This window comes from Struthio camelus, chromosome 3 (assembly GCF_040807025.1).
Source record: "Struthio camelus isolate bStrCam1 chromosome 3, bStrCam1.hap1, whole genome shotgun sequence".
NCBI classification, from domain to species: domain Eukaryota; kingdom Metazoa; phylum Chordata; class Aves; order Struthioniformes; family Struthionidae; genus Struthio; species Struthio camelus.
The window spans coordinates 139457759-139472051 of record NC_090944.1 but is presented as its reverse complement, the minus strand read 5'-3'; the positions used below and the strand labels follow the sequence as shown (position 1 = coordinate 139472051).

The 14293-nt window shown below is 40.4% G+C and overlaps 1 protein-coding gene across 2 annotated transcripts in view; it reads right to left on the bottom strand.

Annotated features, from left to right (window-relative positions):
• The window catches only part of MRPS5 (mitochondrial ribosomal protein S5), a 62893-nt gene that overhangs the window by 31962 nt on the left and 16638 nt on the right, over positions 1-14293 (bottom strand). For both annotated transcript variants that reach the window (XM_009686841.2, XM_068940486.1), the window contains exons 3-5: positions 8568-8693; positions 8014-8247; positions 2985-3019 (exon numbers count right to left, since the gene is read on the bottom strand). In XM_009686841.2, the coding sequence (XP_009685136.1) occupies positions 2985-3019; positions 8014-8247; positions 8568-8693 (395 nt within the window). The remainder of the gene's footprint in view (positions 1-2984; positions 3020-8013; positions 8248-8567; positions 8694-14293) is intronic.

Sequence of the window (14293 nt, the reverse complement as noted above, 5' to 3'; positions counted from 1 at the left end):
CTACTGCATTTCAGCTGCTGTTTAAAAAAAAAGTTAAATGGGACTGCTAGTTCCAGAATTGAGAAGATAGACAGCCTTGCCTTCCTGACCAAAACAGTGGCTTGAAGAGTTCTGCCTCTTCCATCTCAAGAGTATTAATTACTTACCAGTGACTGCACCTCAATACTTGTCTTTAACTATTTCAACAATAGTCACACTATTAGGCAGACCAGGAAAAAATAAAAATGAGAGTAGATCTCTGACAGTAAGAGGCATAGAAACAAGAGAGAAAGAAAGAAAGAAAAACCAAGAGGTTAAATGCAGTGGTGCAGCTAAAAAGACACCCCATTTTACCACTGAGCAATGCCGAGTGGGAAGACAATACATCTGCGTAACAACTCAATGAATAGTCACTTTATTTTATAGCGATAAAAAGGTCAAATGTCAGCATTCACATGTGCAAAGAGACCTGCTATGTATTTATCAGAGAATGCTTATTGATCCAGGCTTATACCTTGGCTCGCAGATCATGATCAGAAATGAAAGGAGTCTCTTTTCAAACAAGCAGCTAAACATGTATGTTTTTTCGATAATGAAGCAGTTAAATATTAATAGAAAATGAATATTCTGGTGATAACCCTGAGAGGAGGGCAAATCTAATAAACGATTTCATCTGTTGGTAAGTAAACAGCAAGAAATGCTAGAGTGACAAGTTTAAACAGTTACTTTCAATGCAAAACCACTGGACTGATTTGTGCCACTGAGTATTTGTGCAACAGGGCTGGATTTAACTCATCAAAGCACAATTCAAATTTCAACCAAACGTCCTTAGGAATTCATTTAGTCTCTAACAGGTCGGTGGCAGCTACTGGAGGCTCAGGTTCTTCCACCCAGGGTGCCCAATTCGGCAAAGAGTCACCTTAAAGTGAGGTCTTATTTCAGTTATTTCCAGACCTGCAGCGCACTCGGACAATTTCCCCTGAAGAACGCTCTGCCAGGATGTCTTCCTCCACCTGGCAGACTCACAGATATGGTTTCCTGTTTTTTTTTTTTTTTTTGGGGGGGGGGGAGGGCACACTGTCTGCATGGCTCCATGGGCTGCTGAGCTGGGTGGGCTTCAGGGCATGAAGCCCTGAGCACAGCTTTCAGATATCAGCTTATCAAAAACTGATAACATTGAACTTCTCCCAGTGTCTTCTCCAGCACCTTTGAATAAGGAACACTCAGCCAAAGCTTCTCATTAATGCTTTCTGATGGCCCAAATTGGAAGCAGTCAATTTGCCAGACTTCAGAAGGTCGTTTTTTTCAGATCTCAACCGTTTTGGCAAAAAACAAGTCCTTTTAACACCTCAATTTAAAAAAAAAAAACAACAATAACATTGTGAGATTTCAGCTGTCAAAAAAAAAAAACCACACAAACTCATGGACTCAGACGGAGCTGGAAATGAGCAGGCCACTGCCGTCACCAGTCTCGCTAAAGTCAGGATGCAAGTAGAAAGAAGGGAACAAGCAGGGAGAGAGGGCAAAAATTGTTCTCGCTGCCAGAGCCGCCACCTTTCTGGATGCTGTGCATCGCCGGCTTCTGAACTGGTAGCAAAAGAGTCACAAGAAATCAATTCATATCTGAAGTCATGATTCCCCCTCACCACTGCTTACACTATTGCCTTTGTTTCCATAGCAACTAATGTATTTCAAATGAAAAACAACCTAATAAGAAAATAAAGAAAGAAAGAAAGATAAAGGGGAGGTAAAACGTATCTCGTGATACCATGGACTTCTGTAGTACTAAGTGCTAATGGCCTGCTTTGGAATGCGTTGTATTCTCCAGTAAAGACCTTTTCCTTGCGTAATAACAAGGGCCCACATATCTGCATTACCAACACATTACGTTTCACCACTAAAAATCTATTTCTTGGTTTCCAACCAAAACCCACTTTGACTCTTTTAAAAGAGCATTTTCTCTGCCCCCATTCCTATGGGTGTTTCTGCTGAAATTACTACTAAGAATTTGGGCAGCTAAAGGTTTTTTTTGGGGTAGCATTAAGAAACTTTCGCTGTCAGTTAGCAAACAGCCCGAACGGCTCGGATTTAGTTGTCAGCTTATACCTCTTGACACCAGTCAAGGGATTGCATACGACCAGTTGCTATATGTTTGAAGAAGGTGACCTGGTCATGAAAAGGAAGACTAAATATTTTAAAACCTCAGGAGCTTCTTAACTTACTGCAAAAGAATTACTTACTGCTTTTGTCGATAATACCTTGTAATTGTGAAAACAGTTTGGTAAAGTCCACAGAGTTTATAAGCTAATTTTGGCTGTGTAAGTTTATGGCATGAGTTCACAGTTAAGTAATAATTCCAACTCCACCACCACTTTAATGTATGCCATTATCATCAAGTGCCAACAAAAACTTACATTCTTCTAGCATTTGCTAAGGTGATTCACTGGTTTCATTAAATACTTAGAACATGCAGAACGCTTTTCAACGCATTTAATGTTCTTTAAAATATCCCGCACTTCCGTTACCAAGTGCCATCTGGCCCACCACAAAGTTCAAGGGCATCTAGAATAACTCCATGATGTCCAACCATGAATAAAGTTGTGACATCAGCATATGGGAGTCAACTGTACTATTTGCAAACAACAGGACAGTTGGATTTACAGACTATATTAGATCTTATTTACTAAAAATAAGAGATAAAGAAAATGCTGCAAAGAGAATGCACAGGCAGACACCAGCATCTTTTCCTCATTTATTAGCTTTGATTGTCAGCTATTTTTAAAGTGAGATGATGCGATGTGAGCTGTTTAGAAACGAGGGTGGAAACAAGACCCACGTTAATCCTGGTATTATTTGCTCAACAAATAAGATGCAGTTGCAATAGAATACTGGACTAATTCCTATTGCTATAAGACTGACTTATCAAGGGCTGGTTAATAAAGCGCAAGACCAATATAAAATAGGGATAATTAGTTAAAGTCCTTGAACACTTTTGTAACGCTTACCTCAATGACTCTTGTTTCAAAATCTTCATAAGTCTCTGTTGGGAGAAAAACAAGGTATTACATTTCTGCATATTAACTATCTATCAGCTCAGCTCCCTGCAGGTGGTGTAATTTAAAAAAAGACCTAATTTTTATATAATTTATAAATTAACCTCAGTATTAAGTCAAAAAGGTAAGAAGAATTTGAACATATGTATCTCAGGTGAGTTGCTTTCTTTTCAAAGACTTCAAATATATTTTGTAACTTGACTTCATACGTTCATTCTCCTTTACAGTGTCGGTGAGGAAACAACACATAGCCCTTATTTATAAAAACCTAAGTTTTTTTTCATTTCTTTTGTAAAAAAAAATCAACATCTGTGAAGAAACCTAGCTTAAAAAAATTCCAGTTCAAATAATGGACTTCCCAGAAAGTCTAATACAGCGCTTGTTAAAATTACAGTACTGCTCTTGTTCTAATTAAGAGGTGACAACTGTTAAACATGCTCATTGTGCTCTATTATGGACTCCAACCTTCAACCGCAATCAATATCTCATCTTTTTAAGTACTGTATATGCAGAGAAGTAAGAGGGAAACGGTATTCAAGGACTGCCCCTCTAATTTTCTAAATGGTAAAGATTTCACTCCTTTGTTTGAACATCACACAGAACACTACAGCAGAGCTGATAAGAGACCCCAGACGTCCTGAGGATCTGTCCAATATTTTGGCCAGGAGGTACAGCTCCTCTCTGAATTTAACCTGAAGCTTTCTTTGCGGAAAACCTCCCAACTCCACAGTTACGCTGAAGCATTTTTGTTAAATCATGCCCATTCTTCTCGACTCTCTACAGCTGCAGAAACGCTACGATAAATAATTTTCCACAGTACGCTGTGATAACAAAACCTGTGCAAACTGCCCTAACCACTGCTCTAAACTCCGAGCGCACTCAACACGGCATGCACACTGATCAAAAGCTGGAAATGATTTTAAATAAAATAAAATAAAAAGTAACTCAGTAGCGGTCACTTCCATCATGGCCACGTTATCCAATATTACTTAGAATATTCTGAAACCTGTATTAGACAATCAATGGGGATTCAAGCAAACTGCAAGTATTTTTTGGTAGTATGTCTGTGAAATTCCAGGAAGAGGAAAAAAAAAGCCCAAACCACGGCCGCTTCAAATAACCAAGGATCTCAGAGCGAGACTACTTCCCCTGTTTCAATTTCAAAAGCTGCCTGAAAAAATGTCTTTGTAATCAATCAAACACAACCATAGCATTATTTTTTCTGACCGGTGACAGCTAAAGTGTTTTGCATTGTAAAAATAAAGATTGCTTCCGCGTCACATCTGCGTTTTAGCCTTTTCAGCGCAGCGATAAAAAGAGCTGCGTTCAGGTGTACGTCACGTTATTCAGCTCTAGGAGGCAAACGCCTCCCTTTCATTGCGCAGAAAGATACTATATTTCTGCTCTGTCATTAGAAGCGACCCCAAAGAAATAAGACATTTCAGAAATGTCTTACGACATTGCGGGGAGGAAAGAGCCAAAGCACTGCAGCGCTCCGGGCACGGCGTGACATCCCATCAGTGTATACTGCCTTCCAAGGCACTAACTCAAGGGAGAGCGCTGCAAGCAGGCAGACAAGGAGAAGCCCAGGCAGATCTTATCGCTGGGTCTTCACCCTGACACGCTCTGTAAGGAAAGACAGCAAGCAAATCCCTTCGGCTTGGCTTTCAGCAATCCTACTGGCAGCGCGCGACGTCCATTTTATAGAAGCTGGTCGTGGATGCTGCCAGAAGAACTCATTTTCTCCAGGTTCCTGTTTCAAACTTGCTGACTACCCAAACACCTGCATATAAATTGCAAACATCTTTTGTTCGCTGCTGTGTAATTGAGAGCACGCTTTTATTCATCTGTATTTTAATACATACACTTTCTCCCCATGTACCTTTTTAATATGCCATACAAGGAGCCACCTATTACTGCTCTTGTGGGGAAAAAACACTGACTTTTAAATCAACGGGCAATGGAGTGAAATACAATATCTCAGTACACGGAGGACTGATGAGACTCTTCCATCCTCCGGCTTTTCCAATTGACCTCATGAACTACAGCATTTCAACTTTACATAGAAGACCAGGGGTTAATTAAACATTTGACACACATTTTGTTTGTGGAGTCACACTGAGGTTCTGGAGAAAGGCTTGGGAGCTGAGAACAGGGCAAAGGTGAAAAGAAGAACTGACAACTCATTGCTTCACCATGGGTTGCCTTACGATTTATGTACCATCTCCACATTTATGTACCATCTCCAAAACAAACACCAACATCTTACTGCAATGTAGAGACCTGTTAGTCTACAGGAAGGTCACGGGAGAGTGTACAAATGCTGACGTGCTCCCCGTCCCTTCTCTGAAGCCTCTTCAATTGCAAAGGAGCACTGTTGACTTGGGGAAAAATAACCATATTTCCAACTGAAGAGTACCCTTCTTCCTGTACCGACAGCTAGCACAATAAGTAAAAGGGTTGCAGGAGAAGGAATGAAGCATGCACAATCACAGTGTGTCACCAAATTTTTTTTTTTTTTTAAATCATGGTGGTCAAATTTGTCAGATGTCAAAGTCTCAAAGCAAGGAGATTCCAACAAACTTCCTGTACCTGTTTTCATTAGAAAATATTAATGGCACTGAAGCGAAGGCACAGCATGTGCTCAACCACTGCTTGGTACTAGAGAAACTCAACCGGAGAGGAAGGGCTGAACTGCAAAGCCTCCATCGGAGCTCAGGCTTGCTTCGACACCAGGGAACCCAGCAGTGCCATGATCTCAGGACAGACGGATTCACTGGGTCTAGTGGTTTCGGATCTATTCATTCTGTCACCTTGACAGTACTTTGCACATAGCCAATGGCCCAGTTCCCCTGTAAAATCATTTAATTAATTCCTCTGCATAAAAAGATGCTCACAGAACCACGGGGGACTTGAACATCCCTGTAATTTCTAATGAATTAAGAGGAAATTAGAGCATGCTAATCAGGAACTGCTTTTCTCAAACATATGTAAAATAAAAGCTGACAGTTACATTTTCATATTTGGCTTGCGGTACCCTTTCCCTTTTTTGTTTGAACTTGACCTGACTACTACAGCCCCAGCATCGCCAACTTTAATGCAAGTGTTCAACATCAACAACATCAGCCATACTGAAATCACGGAGAATACGGGAGAGTAAAATCCACGCAGGCATAAATATTGTTTGCAACAGCTGCCCCTTCTTTTAATGGAATAAACGGTTCGAAAATGCATTTCGAGTTAAAATCAGCATAGTCTTTTGTTCAAGGTAAAGAACTAGAACTATGAAATTTGGACATTCTCTATGTTCTACCATCAACTTTATGGGAAATTTGAAACAACTTATTAACTTCTCAGATCATCTGTTTTTCCACTTGTAAGACAGGGGCCACTCAGTGACAGGCTGCCAAGTCCATGCTTCTGCCACTGCCTTTCACAAATATATTTGCTTTCAAGATAATAAAATGAAATGCAAGGGAGCAGCTGTAGTTAACCTTTCATTTACATACTTCAATATTATGCTGGTATTAAAATGCAGCGGGTTGTTCTTAAAACTCAAGATAAAAACACCTCCCCAAAGAGATCAATAGGCAGGCTCGCCATAAATTCAGAAGGTAAGTCTGAGGGAAACAGCATAACTCAGATGTTACTGTGACATAAACCACAAAAGCTATCAGCCACAACGCTTTAAGAATGGAAAACCTGGGGAAGGGGGAAACAGAGGAAGAGTAGATAGTAGCAAGGGCATGAATTTACAAGAGAGAAAGCTGCAAAAACGTCAATGAAACTTCAATCTACGTGGACAATGGCATCAACTCACTCTAAAAAGACAACGCTCTCTCTCTTCCTTATGACCTGGCAGAAGGCACACGTGGAATTTTGAATCCAGGTCCAATAGCATATCACCAGAAAATATTCACAGACAGAAATTCATAAACAAAGCTCTAGACAGACTGGGGAGCAAACGTGTCTGAAAAAAGATCAGAAACCAATATAATTGTGATTCCACACATGCAATTTCCCATCTATGTTTGTCTTGCTGCAACGTATGTTCTGAGATCCAAGCCTTCCCTGGGAGAACACACTACGAGACAAAGAGAACTGAAAATAATGAACCGGCTTAACCACTAAAACGAATGGAGTCTGCAACAAGCCTGAAACAATAGTGGTAGAAAGCATGAACTGTCTCACTTATTTCCATTAACTACAAAAGCCTAAGGATGACAATAAAAATACAAGCATCATTAATTGCTTCAGCTGAGTTCCAGTAACAGCTCATTTTCATATTTAACTGGTTGAAAAGGTTTTTTTAAAATGTTAAATAAAGCTACCAAATAATTTCTTGTGGTCTCAAGAACACCCACTGTAACAAAAGTTAAGTTCAACTTTCCATTCTACATGTAGGACCTCCAGTTTCACTCTAAGATTTAAGTAGGCAGCATCTAAATAATGAACCCCTGTCAGTTACATTTCAACTACATCTTCTTTGATCATACTCCATTAAATGAACTGGAAAAGAAAGGCTCATTTATCTCACAGGCTCCTTTACAAGATCATACAACGACATGGCTATGCTTCATACTGCAGACCACTGATGCTGAACACCAAAAAATGTTTCCGTACTGTAAGACTCCTATAGCAGTCTATAACATAATATAGTCTATCTATTAGTATGTCTATAATACTATATATAATATGTCTATAATACAATACAACATAATGTAGTCTATAATATAATGTAGTAGGTCTAGCAGCTATATTGAACTAAACAGTAATTTAAAAGATTTCACTTGTGTTAACACAGCTTGTTTTTTAATTTAGCTGCCTTGGTTCATGTATGGGCCTATGTACAGATAGAGAGATGTATAACAGAGTAGTATAAAATGGAGTTTTAATCACAGGAAAAGTCTGGATTGTACTTTCTCCTGGCCCCTTAGTCAGTAAGATCAAATAAAACTAGAAAGATATTCAGCCTTCTTACCTCCATTTGGACCTGGGTCAGGGGGGTCCAGAATGACACCTCCCCAACACTTTCCACTCCAACCTCCCTCTCTCTTCACTTTTATTTTCCTTTTTTTCTCCCATGTATCTCTCTGCTGAACAATTTCAGACTGAATTCGCTCTCGTTCTTCTTTTTTTCGTTGGGTAACTGCCTGGACTCTCCCACTTTGTACTAAAGGAGTATTAAGACCAGGCCAGAGGAAACCGGAACGTCCTTGAAAACAGCAAAAAGAAAAAAAATTGCATTTTACTACAAATTAGGATTGAAACTCTGCACACTGGGAAAAATCCAATAAATTGGAAGGGGCAGTACGATCATGTACTTAAACTGCGTTCTGTGACACAGAATTTATATTTAAAAACCACAAACCACATCAAACAACCACATCAGGATTTTTTTTTTTTTTTTAATACGACAAAAACCTCTAAAGCTGCTCTGACACTATGGAAATTAACAGCAATTTGTCAGTTTGTAAAACCAAAAACTACTACAAATGTAAAAGTCAAGACATTTATTCTTATTTGTGAATCTACCTTCACCGATCTCCTGGCCTCTATTGAGATTCTTCCTTAGCTTCTTCTTCCTTCTCTTTCCTCTTCCTTTCTTTACTCCCACACCAGTCTCTGCCAAAGCTCCTTTCCATAGCTCATCAGCTGTCACTGAAATGAAAAAGCTTTCATAAGTAATGTACAAGTACAGCTTATACTGGAAACTGAAGCTGAACAAAAAAATTCACAATGTTAACCCTTGCTTGATCTTTCCTGTGATTTGGTACTAAGCCGTAGGACTACTGCTTGGCTAAGACAGTAGTTTCCTACTGCACATACATACACATACCCGCTGCAGACGTGCCCCTACTACCAACGATGACTGCAGTAAGATAGGTACCCAGCTGAGTGCATGGTTTTTAAAGGGATATTCAGAATCAACTTATTAAAGGCAAACAAGGCAAACAGTTAATTTCACCCTGCTGTCTGGCCAGCTGATAGAAAATAGGGGGCTTCCTCATGACGTGAACAAGAGCTAACCAAAAACGAACTGGTGACGTGAGGAAGACGCCGCACAGACAGTACTGCACCCTGGTAGCGCAGACGAGAAAGCTGCCACCCTGGAATCGGCAAGCGCGACCATCGTTCAGATTTGCAGACCGAAGTTATCCTGGGCTTCGTCCAGAGGCGCCGCTCCTACGACAATTTCAATCTTTGTCTCAGACAACGGACTGATTCTGTTCATCTAAATTAGCCATCTGTGAACACTTTTAATCAGAGGAAGGAAAATAACTACACTCCAATGCCTACAGTTTCTCAGCAACGATCCCACCAGGCTTGGCAGATGAATCCACGTGAGAGATCCTGTCCTGCAGGCTGGCAGCTGTGCTGGCGCTGGGGAAGCTCTGCTACGGTGACAGCAAGGTGAAGAACTGGAGCTAGGCAGGATTTCCAGAGCTAACGCTAACTACCCAAGTTTATTTTTGCATTAAGTTTGAATAAAGTATCTAGGCGGTGCTTTCAAAGGTGTGATCGCCCCTTTTTCATCAAAAATCCTTTCCAAACTGGGACACGTAAATGTTATTCTTTTTCTGAGAACTACACTCGTGGAACTAGTAGTCAAAGCTCAGTGCATTAGAAAGGATGCAGACAAGGAAAGACACACAGTACTTACAAGTCCAGGAAGCTGCAAAATAGCATTCCCACAAGATGGGCAAGAGCAGAACGGCCTAAGTCACCTAAATCATATATTGTAGGAAGAGTACAGCAAGCCAGAAAAAGTAATATAGATTTCATGTCAGGCTAAGCAAGTGGAAATGTCTGCGGATCGCAGATAACAGCTACATTTATCACGCTTCTTACATGTTGCGATGCAAGAATTGTATTTGCTCCTGGGCAGGCTTTATTCCCTGCACAGAGGAAACAACTATCTGAAAATACGCTCTCTCTGTCTGGACGCTCAACTGAACGCTAATATTGAGATGTTAATAGTAAAAACACAGTAACTTTACCGAATGGCTGGAAACCAGCATCTGAGTAGCCAGCCACAAAGACGTTTCCAGCTGACTTCAAAGAACTGATAGACATAACTGTGCGCTAAATGCCAAAACCACCAGAAGAAAGAGAAGGAAAAGCTTTATCACTCCCTGGAGAGCCGGTACAGGCGAGTGAATGTCATCAGGTATCAGGATGGGAAATATAAGGGGAAAGAGTTACGATCTTGCCAGGGCATGGCTCAGCGTGGCTACTGGGCAGGACCAAAATACCAAAGAAATAGGAACCTGCACAGAATTGACCAAGCAGAAAAACTTCAGCGCTGACTGAGCACGTTACTTCTAATGAAGGACATAAGCGGCAATGGGCAGCAGACAAAAGTAGATACAAGTTCTGAATATTACCCTAAGATAACACTACATTAAAAGTTTAATAAAAAAAATTACTGGTAGGCAGGTGATGTATCAAGTTACGCAGCTTTTCATGTCTTAAAAGTGGACTATGAGACTGCTGCACGAGTTGGAAGGCTGACGATTGATCACTCGGACTTAAGCTTCTCAGCGTCTTCAGAAAACCTTGCGTAACTAGCAGGTTCAGGGTATTTATGATGACGCTGCTGGCCTGGAAACATGACGTTACAATAACAGTGCGGTCCATTTATATGTTTCTCTGCAGGGTTATTTTCAAACTGGAACAGTTCCCCAATCTACTTCAGTTTGCGTGGCCTCACAAGTGGTCATGCTGGCTACCGAAGAGGCTGCAGAGCAGCAGGAACAAGCAGCTGAGAGACAAGAACAGGGAGCTCTTGAGCTGGTAACGCAGTCAAAAAAACCCAGTACTTGGAACTGTGTTCTAAATATCTAGATGATAAAAATCACTTAATCTCAAAACAAGGAAAGTAGCAAAAGTGACAGAGGAAGGAGATTGCTTTGTGCCAAAGGAGACAAGTCAATGCCAACAGATCCAGCAAAGACGAGGTCAGGCTGAGACTAATATTGGCCTCAAGCACCACACAAAATCTGACAAAATTAGAACCAGAGGACGACGTTCCACTTGGTACCAAAGTGCAGTACATCTAATCGGTCTATAATATTATCATCGTGTGTTTGGAAAGCAGTTGAATTTAATGAAACACATCAGAAGCCTGCAGGCTACCGAGCTGAGAGTTTTGTAAGGTGGGAGATATCAAACTGATTTTAAGACAAAGTGACAGGAAGGGAAATAAGCTGCAGTCAAAACGATTACAACGGTGGGGACATTTCTGAAGACGGACAGACAACACAGCAACGAAAAAAAAAAAAACAAACCCAACATCTGACCACAAGAAAGGGCAATCTGACTTGGCAGCCAAGCATCAAGATGATTGGAGAGCACAGAGAAGCAGAAGCAAGCCCTGGTTAATGGAGGAAATAAACCTATGTAGAAACGAGCATCACCATACTGCTTTTCACATTTGCAGAGATGCTCTGAAATGAAGAGAAAGCAATAGGTATGCAGCCTCTTCATGATTTGTGGCCTTACCTTTATTATGCTTTTGTGCCAACTCAGTAAAACGGGAAGCTGCGTTCACGCTCCTACAGCTAAAATAGCCCCAGTCATAAAGGGCCACCCCATGTTTCCAGACAATTACCAAACAGCACATAGCTACTAAATGAAAAAGAGAAACTGCGTGATGTGTAAGATTTTATTGCTGTGGCCTAGAAAAAAAATCCACTATTCAATTTTGTTGAAAGCATGCTTTATGCAAGCTGATCACCAATAATAGGTTTGTATGACGCCACTCCATTTTATCTTCTACATAAAAGATGGTTGTAATGCTCCGAAAATGATTTGTTTTTGTGCACTTTTATACTATCTCCCAATGTCAGGAGCCAGATAGCCCTAGTGCTCACTTCAGTGGAAGATGAATATTAGACCATACCTAAGTAACTCTCAAGTACTACCACAAAGTCTTGCTATAAACTATGTCAGAATACAAGATCCTGATAAACTGTGAGATTAAAAGCAGATTTCCTTGCCTCCTGCAAGATGAGAGTTCCCAGCTTGCTTAGACTATAAACTAAAAAGACAAATGACAGTAAGTTGGAAAACTGATGGGAGTGCTACTTGTAAGTATAATCCTTTCTTTCCCTTTTACTTAATTTTGTAAAACAGCTAAAGAGGCTGACATTTTCCACTTACAAGCAATTTTTGCTTCAGGTTTTTTGATGACAGAATAGTCTTGCAGCAGAGATTCAAAGGCATTAATATTATTGACACAATACAAAGATTTACAAACGTCAGAGTAAATGTGCTTGCTCCAAGGCACTATTGCCCACTAATGTCGTTACATCTATGTATCTCTATTACCTTAAGAAACTTTCTAAGGTCTTTCCAATTGCTAACATTTACTTCCAGGTTTTGGCTCTGAACACTTATTTTTATTAGCAGATGAATTCTAGGAAGGCATGATATTTTAACCACTTACCTTCTCCAGTCACAAAACAAAAGCAAGATTTGGAAAAAACACTCCACACGTGCCATGAAATATGAAAGAGCATCTTTAAAGAGTATATGTTGCTTATTTATCCTACTGAAATTCACATGAAGCTTTCAGCTTTAGATAAATGACACAGTCTAGGCTAGACTCAGCTGCTTAACGACCACATTTTCCCAGGGGCAGGTCAGAAGCTTCAGAATCAACTCCTCCAGGGACCAAGCATCACAAACCTCGACATTTTATACTCAAGTGCAGAGGGCATTTCCTTGACCTTGTCTTCTCTAACAAACACATGCTTCTCCATCTCTGGAAAAGAGAATGCACTCGTGGCAGAAAGCTTATATGGGTTCAAAAGCAGCTGAACAAATTCACAGAAGAAAAAGCCACCTAGAGCTATAAACGCACAAAATTCCATGTCACAAGTCACTGAAGGCTGTGAGGACTTAAGGAAGTATTCCTACAAGCTCATCCTATTCTTACGCTCTTCCCATAGCATCTGCTGCTGCTGGAGGCAGGATGTCGGGTTAGATGGACATTCGCTCTGACCAGCCAAGGTCATCCTCCAGCTCTATACGGTCACTTCATTTTTAACTTACTGCTAGAAACATCTTAAACACTACAGTGGTATAATCATACAGTTTTTGTACTGGATATCTGGTTGTTTTTAAGAGATCTTTTTGAAACAATTGGATGGACTCTTTAAGTTCCTGGAAAAAAACACGCATTCCTACCCCCTCATCAGCTCTGAGGAGCAATGAAGAAAAGCAAATGCTGGGCCCATACTCAGAGTGAGCCTTCAGGTATAGCTCAAGTAGGATGAGATTGAAGAAAACACAATGTCACTAACTGTACAGCTTGGCGCCTCCAAGATGCCAAGATGATTCAAACTGTAGAACAAGATGTCATCACTGTAGAGGAAATTAAAAACAAACTCACTCCCACTCTTTTGTTCTTTGACATGGTTCTACTTTCAAAAGTCTATAGCCATGGCAAACGTTTTCAGAACGCGCATCTCTGGTCAGATCATGCAACTACACATTAGACAATAAAAGGTCTGTCCACGTCCGAGATCGGTTTTAAACAAATTCTTCCCTACTGAGAATTGCATTTCAGTATTTGTTCTGAAGAGACAAAGCCTCCAGAGAGGTCATCCTGTCGGTATTCGTGAACAGTAAGTAGTAAGTAATCCTTCTAAAGCAGGATTTGGTGAGATTTTAGAAACTTAGATAATTAAGTCAATCCTTCTACCACTTTGATTATATGGCTAGTGCCTAAAAGCGGTATTAATGAGAACACAGCAATCCACTCATTTTTAAATTACACAAGTTCTCAGTGAGAGTTTAACTGTCAGTAAATTGGTACCCTGTTGAACAGGAATTGTTAATGCAGGGCACTGACATGATGCAACAAAATTATTCAACAGTTTCATCACTGAGGTGCAGGCAGAGCTGGACTGTTCCAATTAAAAAGGGTTTTATGATCTTTCAGCACCAGAAAGGACAATGGCAACCCTGCCTCATCAGAGCTAACCAGAATTGTCTACAGGAACGCTACACACAAAGTTTTCTTTGCGAAATGACAACTTTCTTCAGAAGCCTGAAAAACCCAATAGCAGTTAATTTTTTCTAAATTTGAACAGATCTAGCTTGCATTGGCTTTGAATCTATACCTCTTTCATTTTCAGTAACAGCACGCAGCAACATTTCAGCATTTTTTCACCCATTTCTCCAAAACCAACTATATTTCTTAACTGCCCCCGCTCCACACCTGAGCGAACTATGCTCAGTTGCCTTCTCCA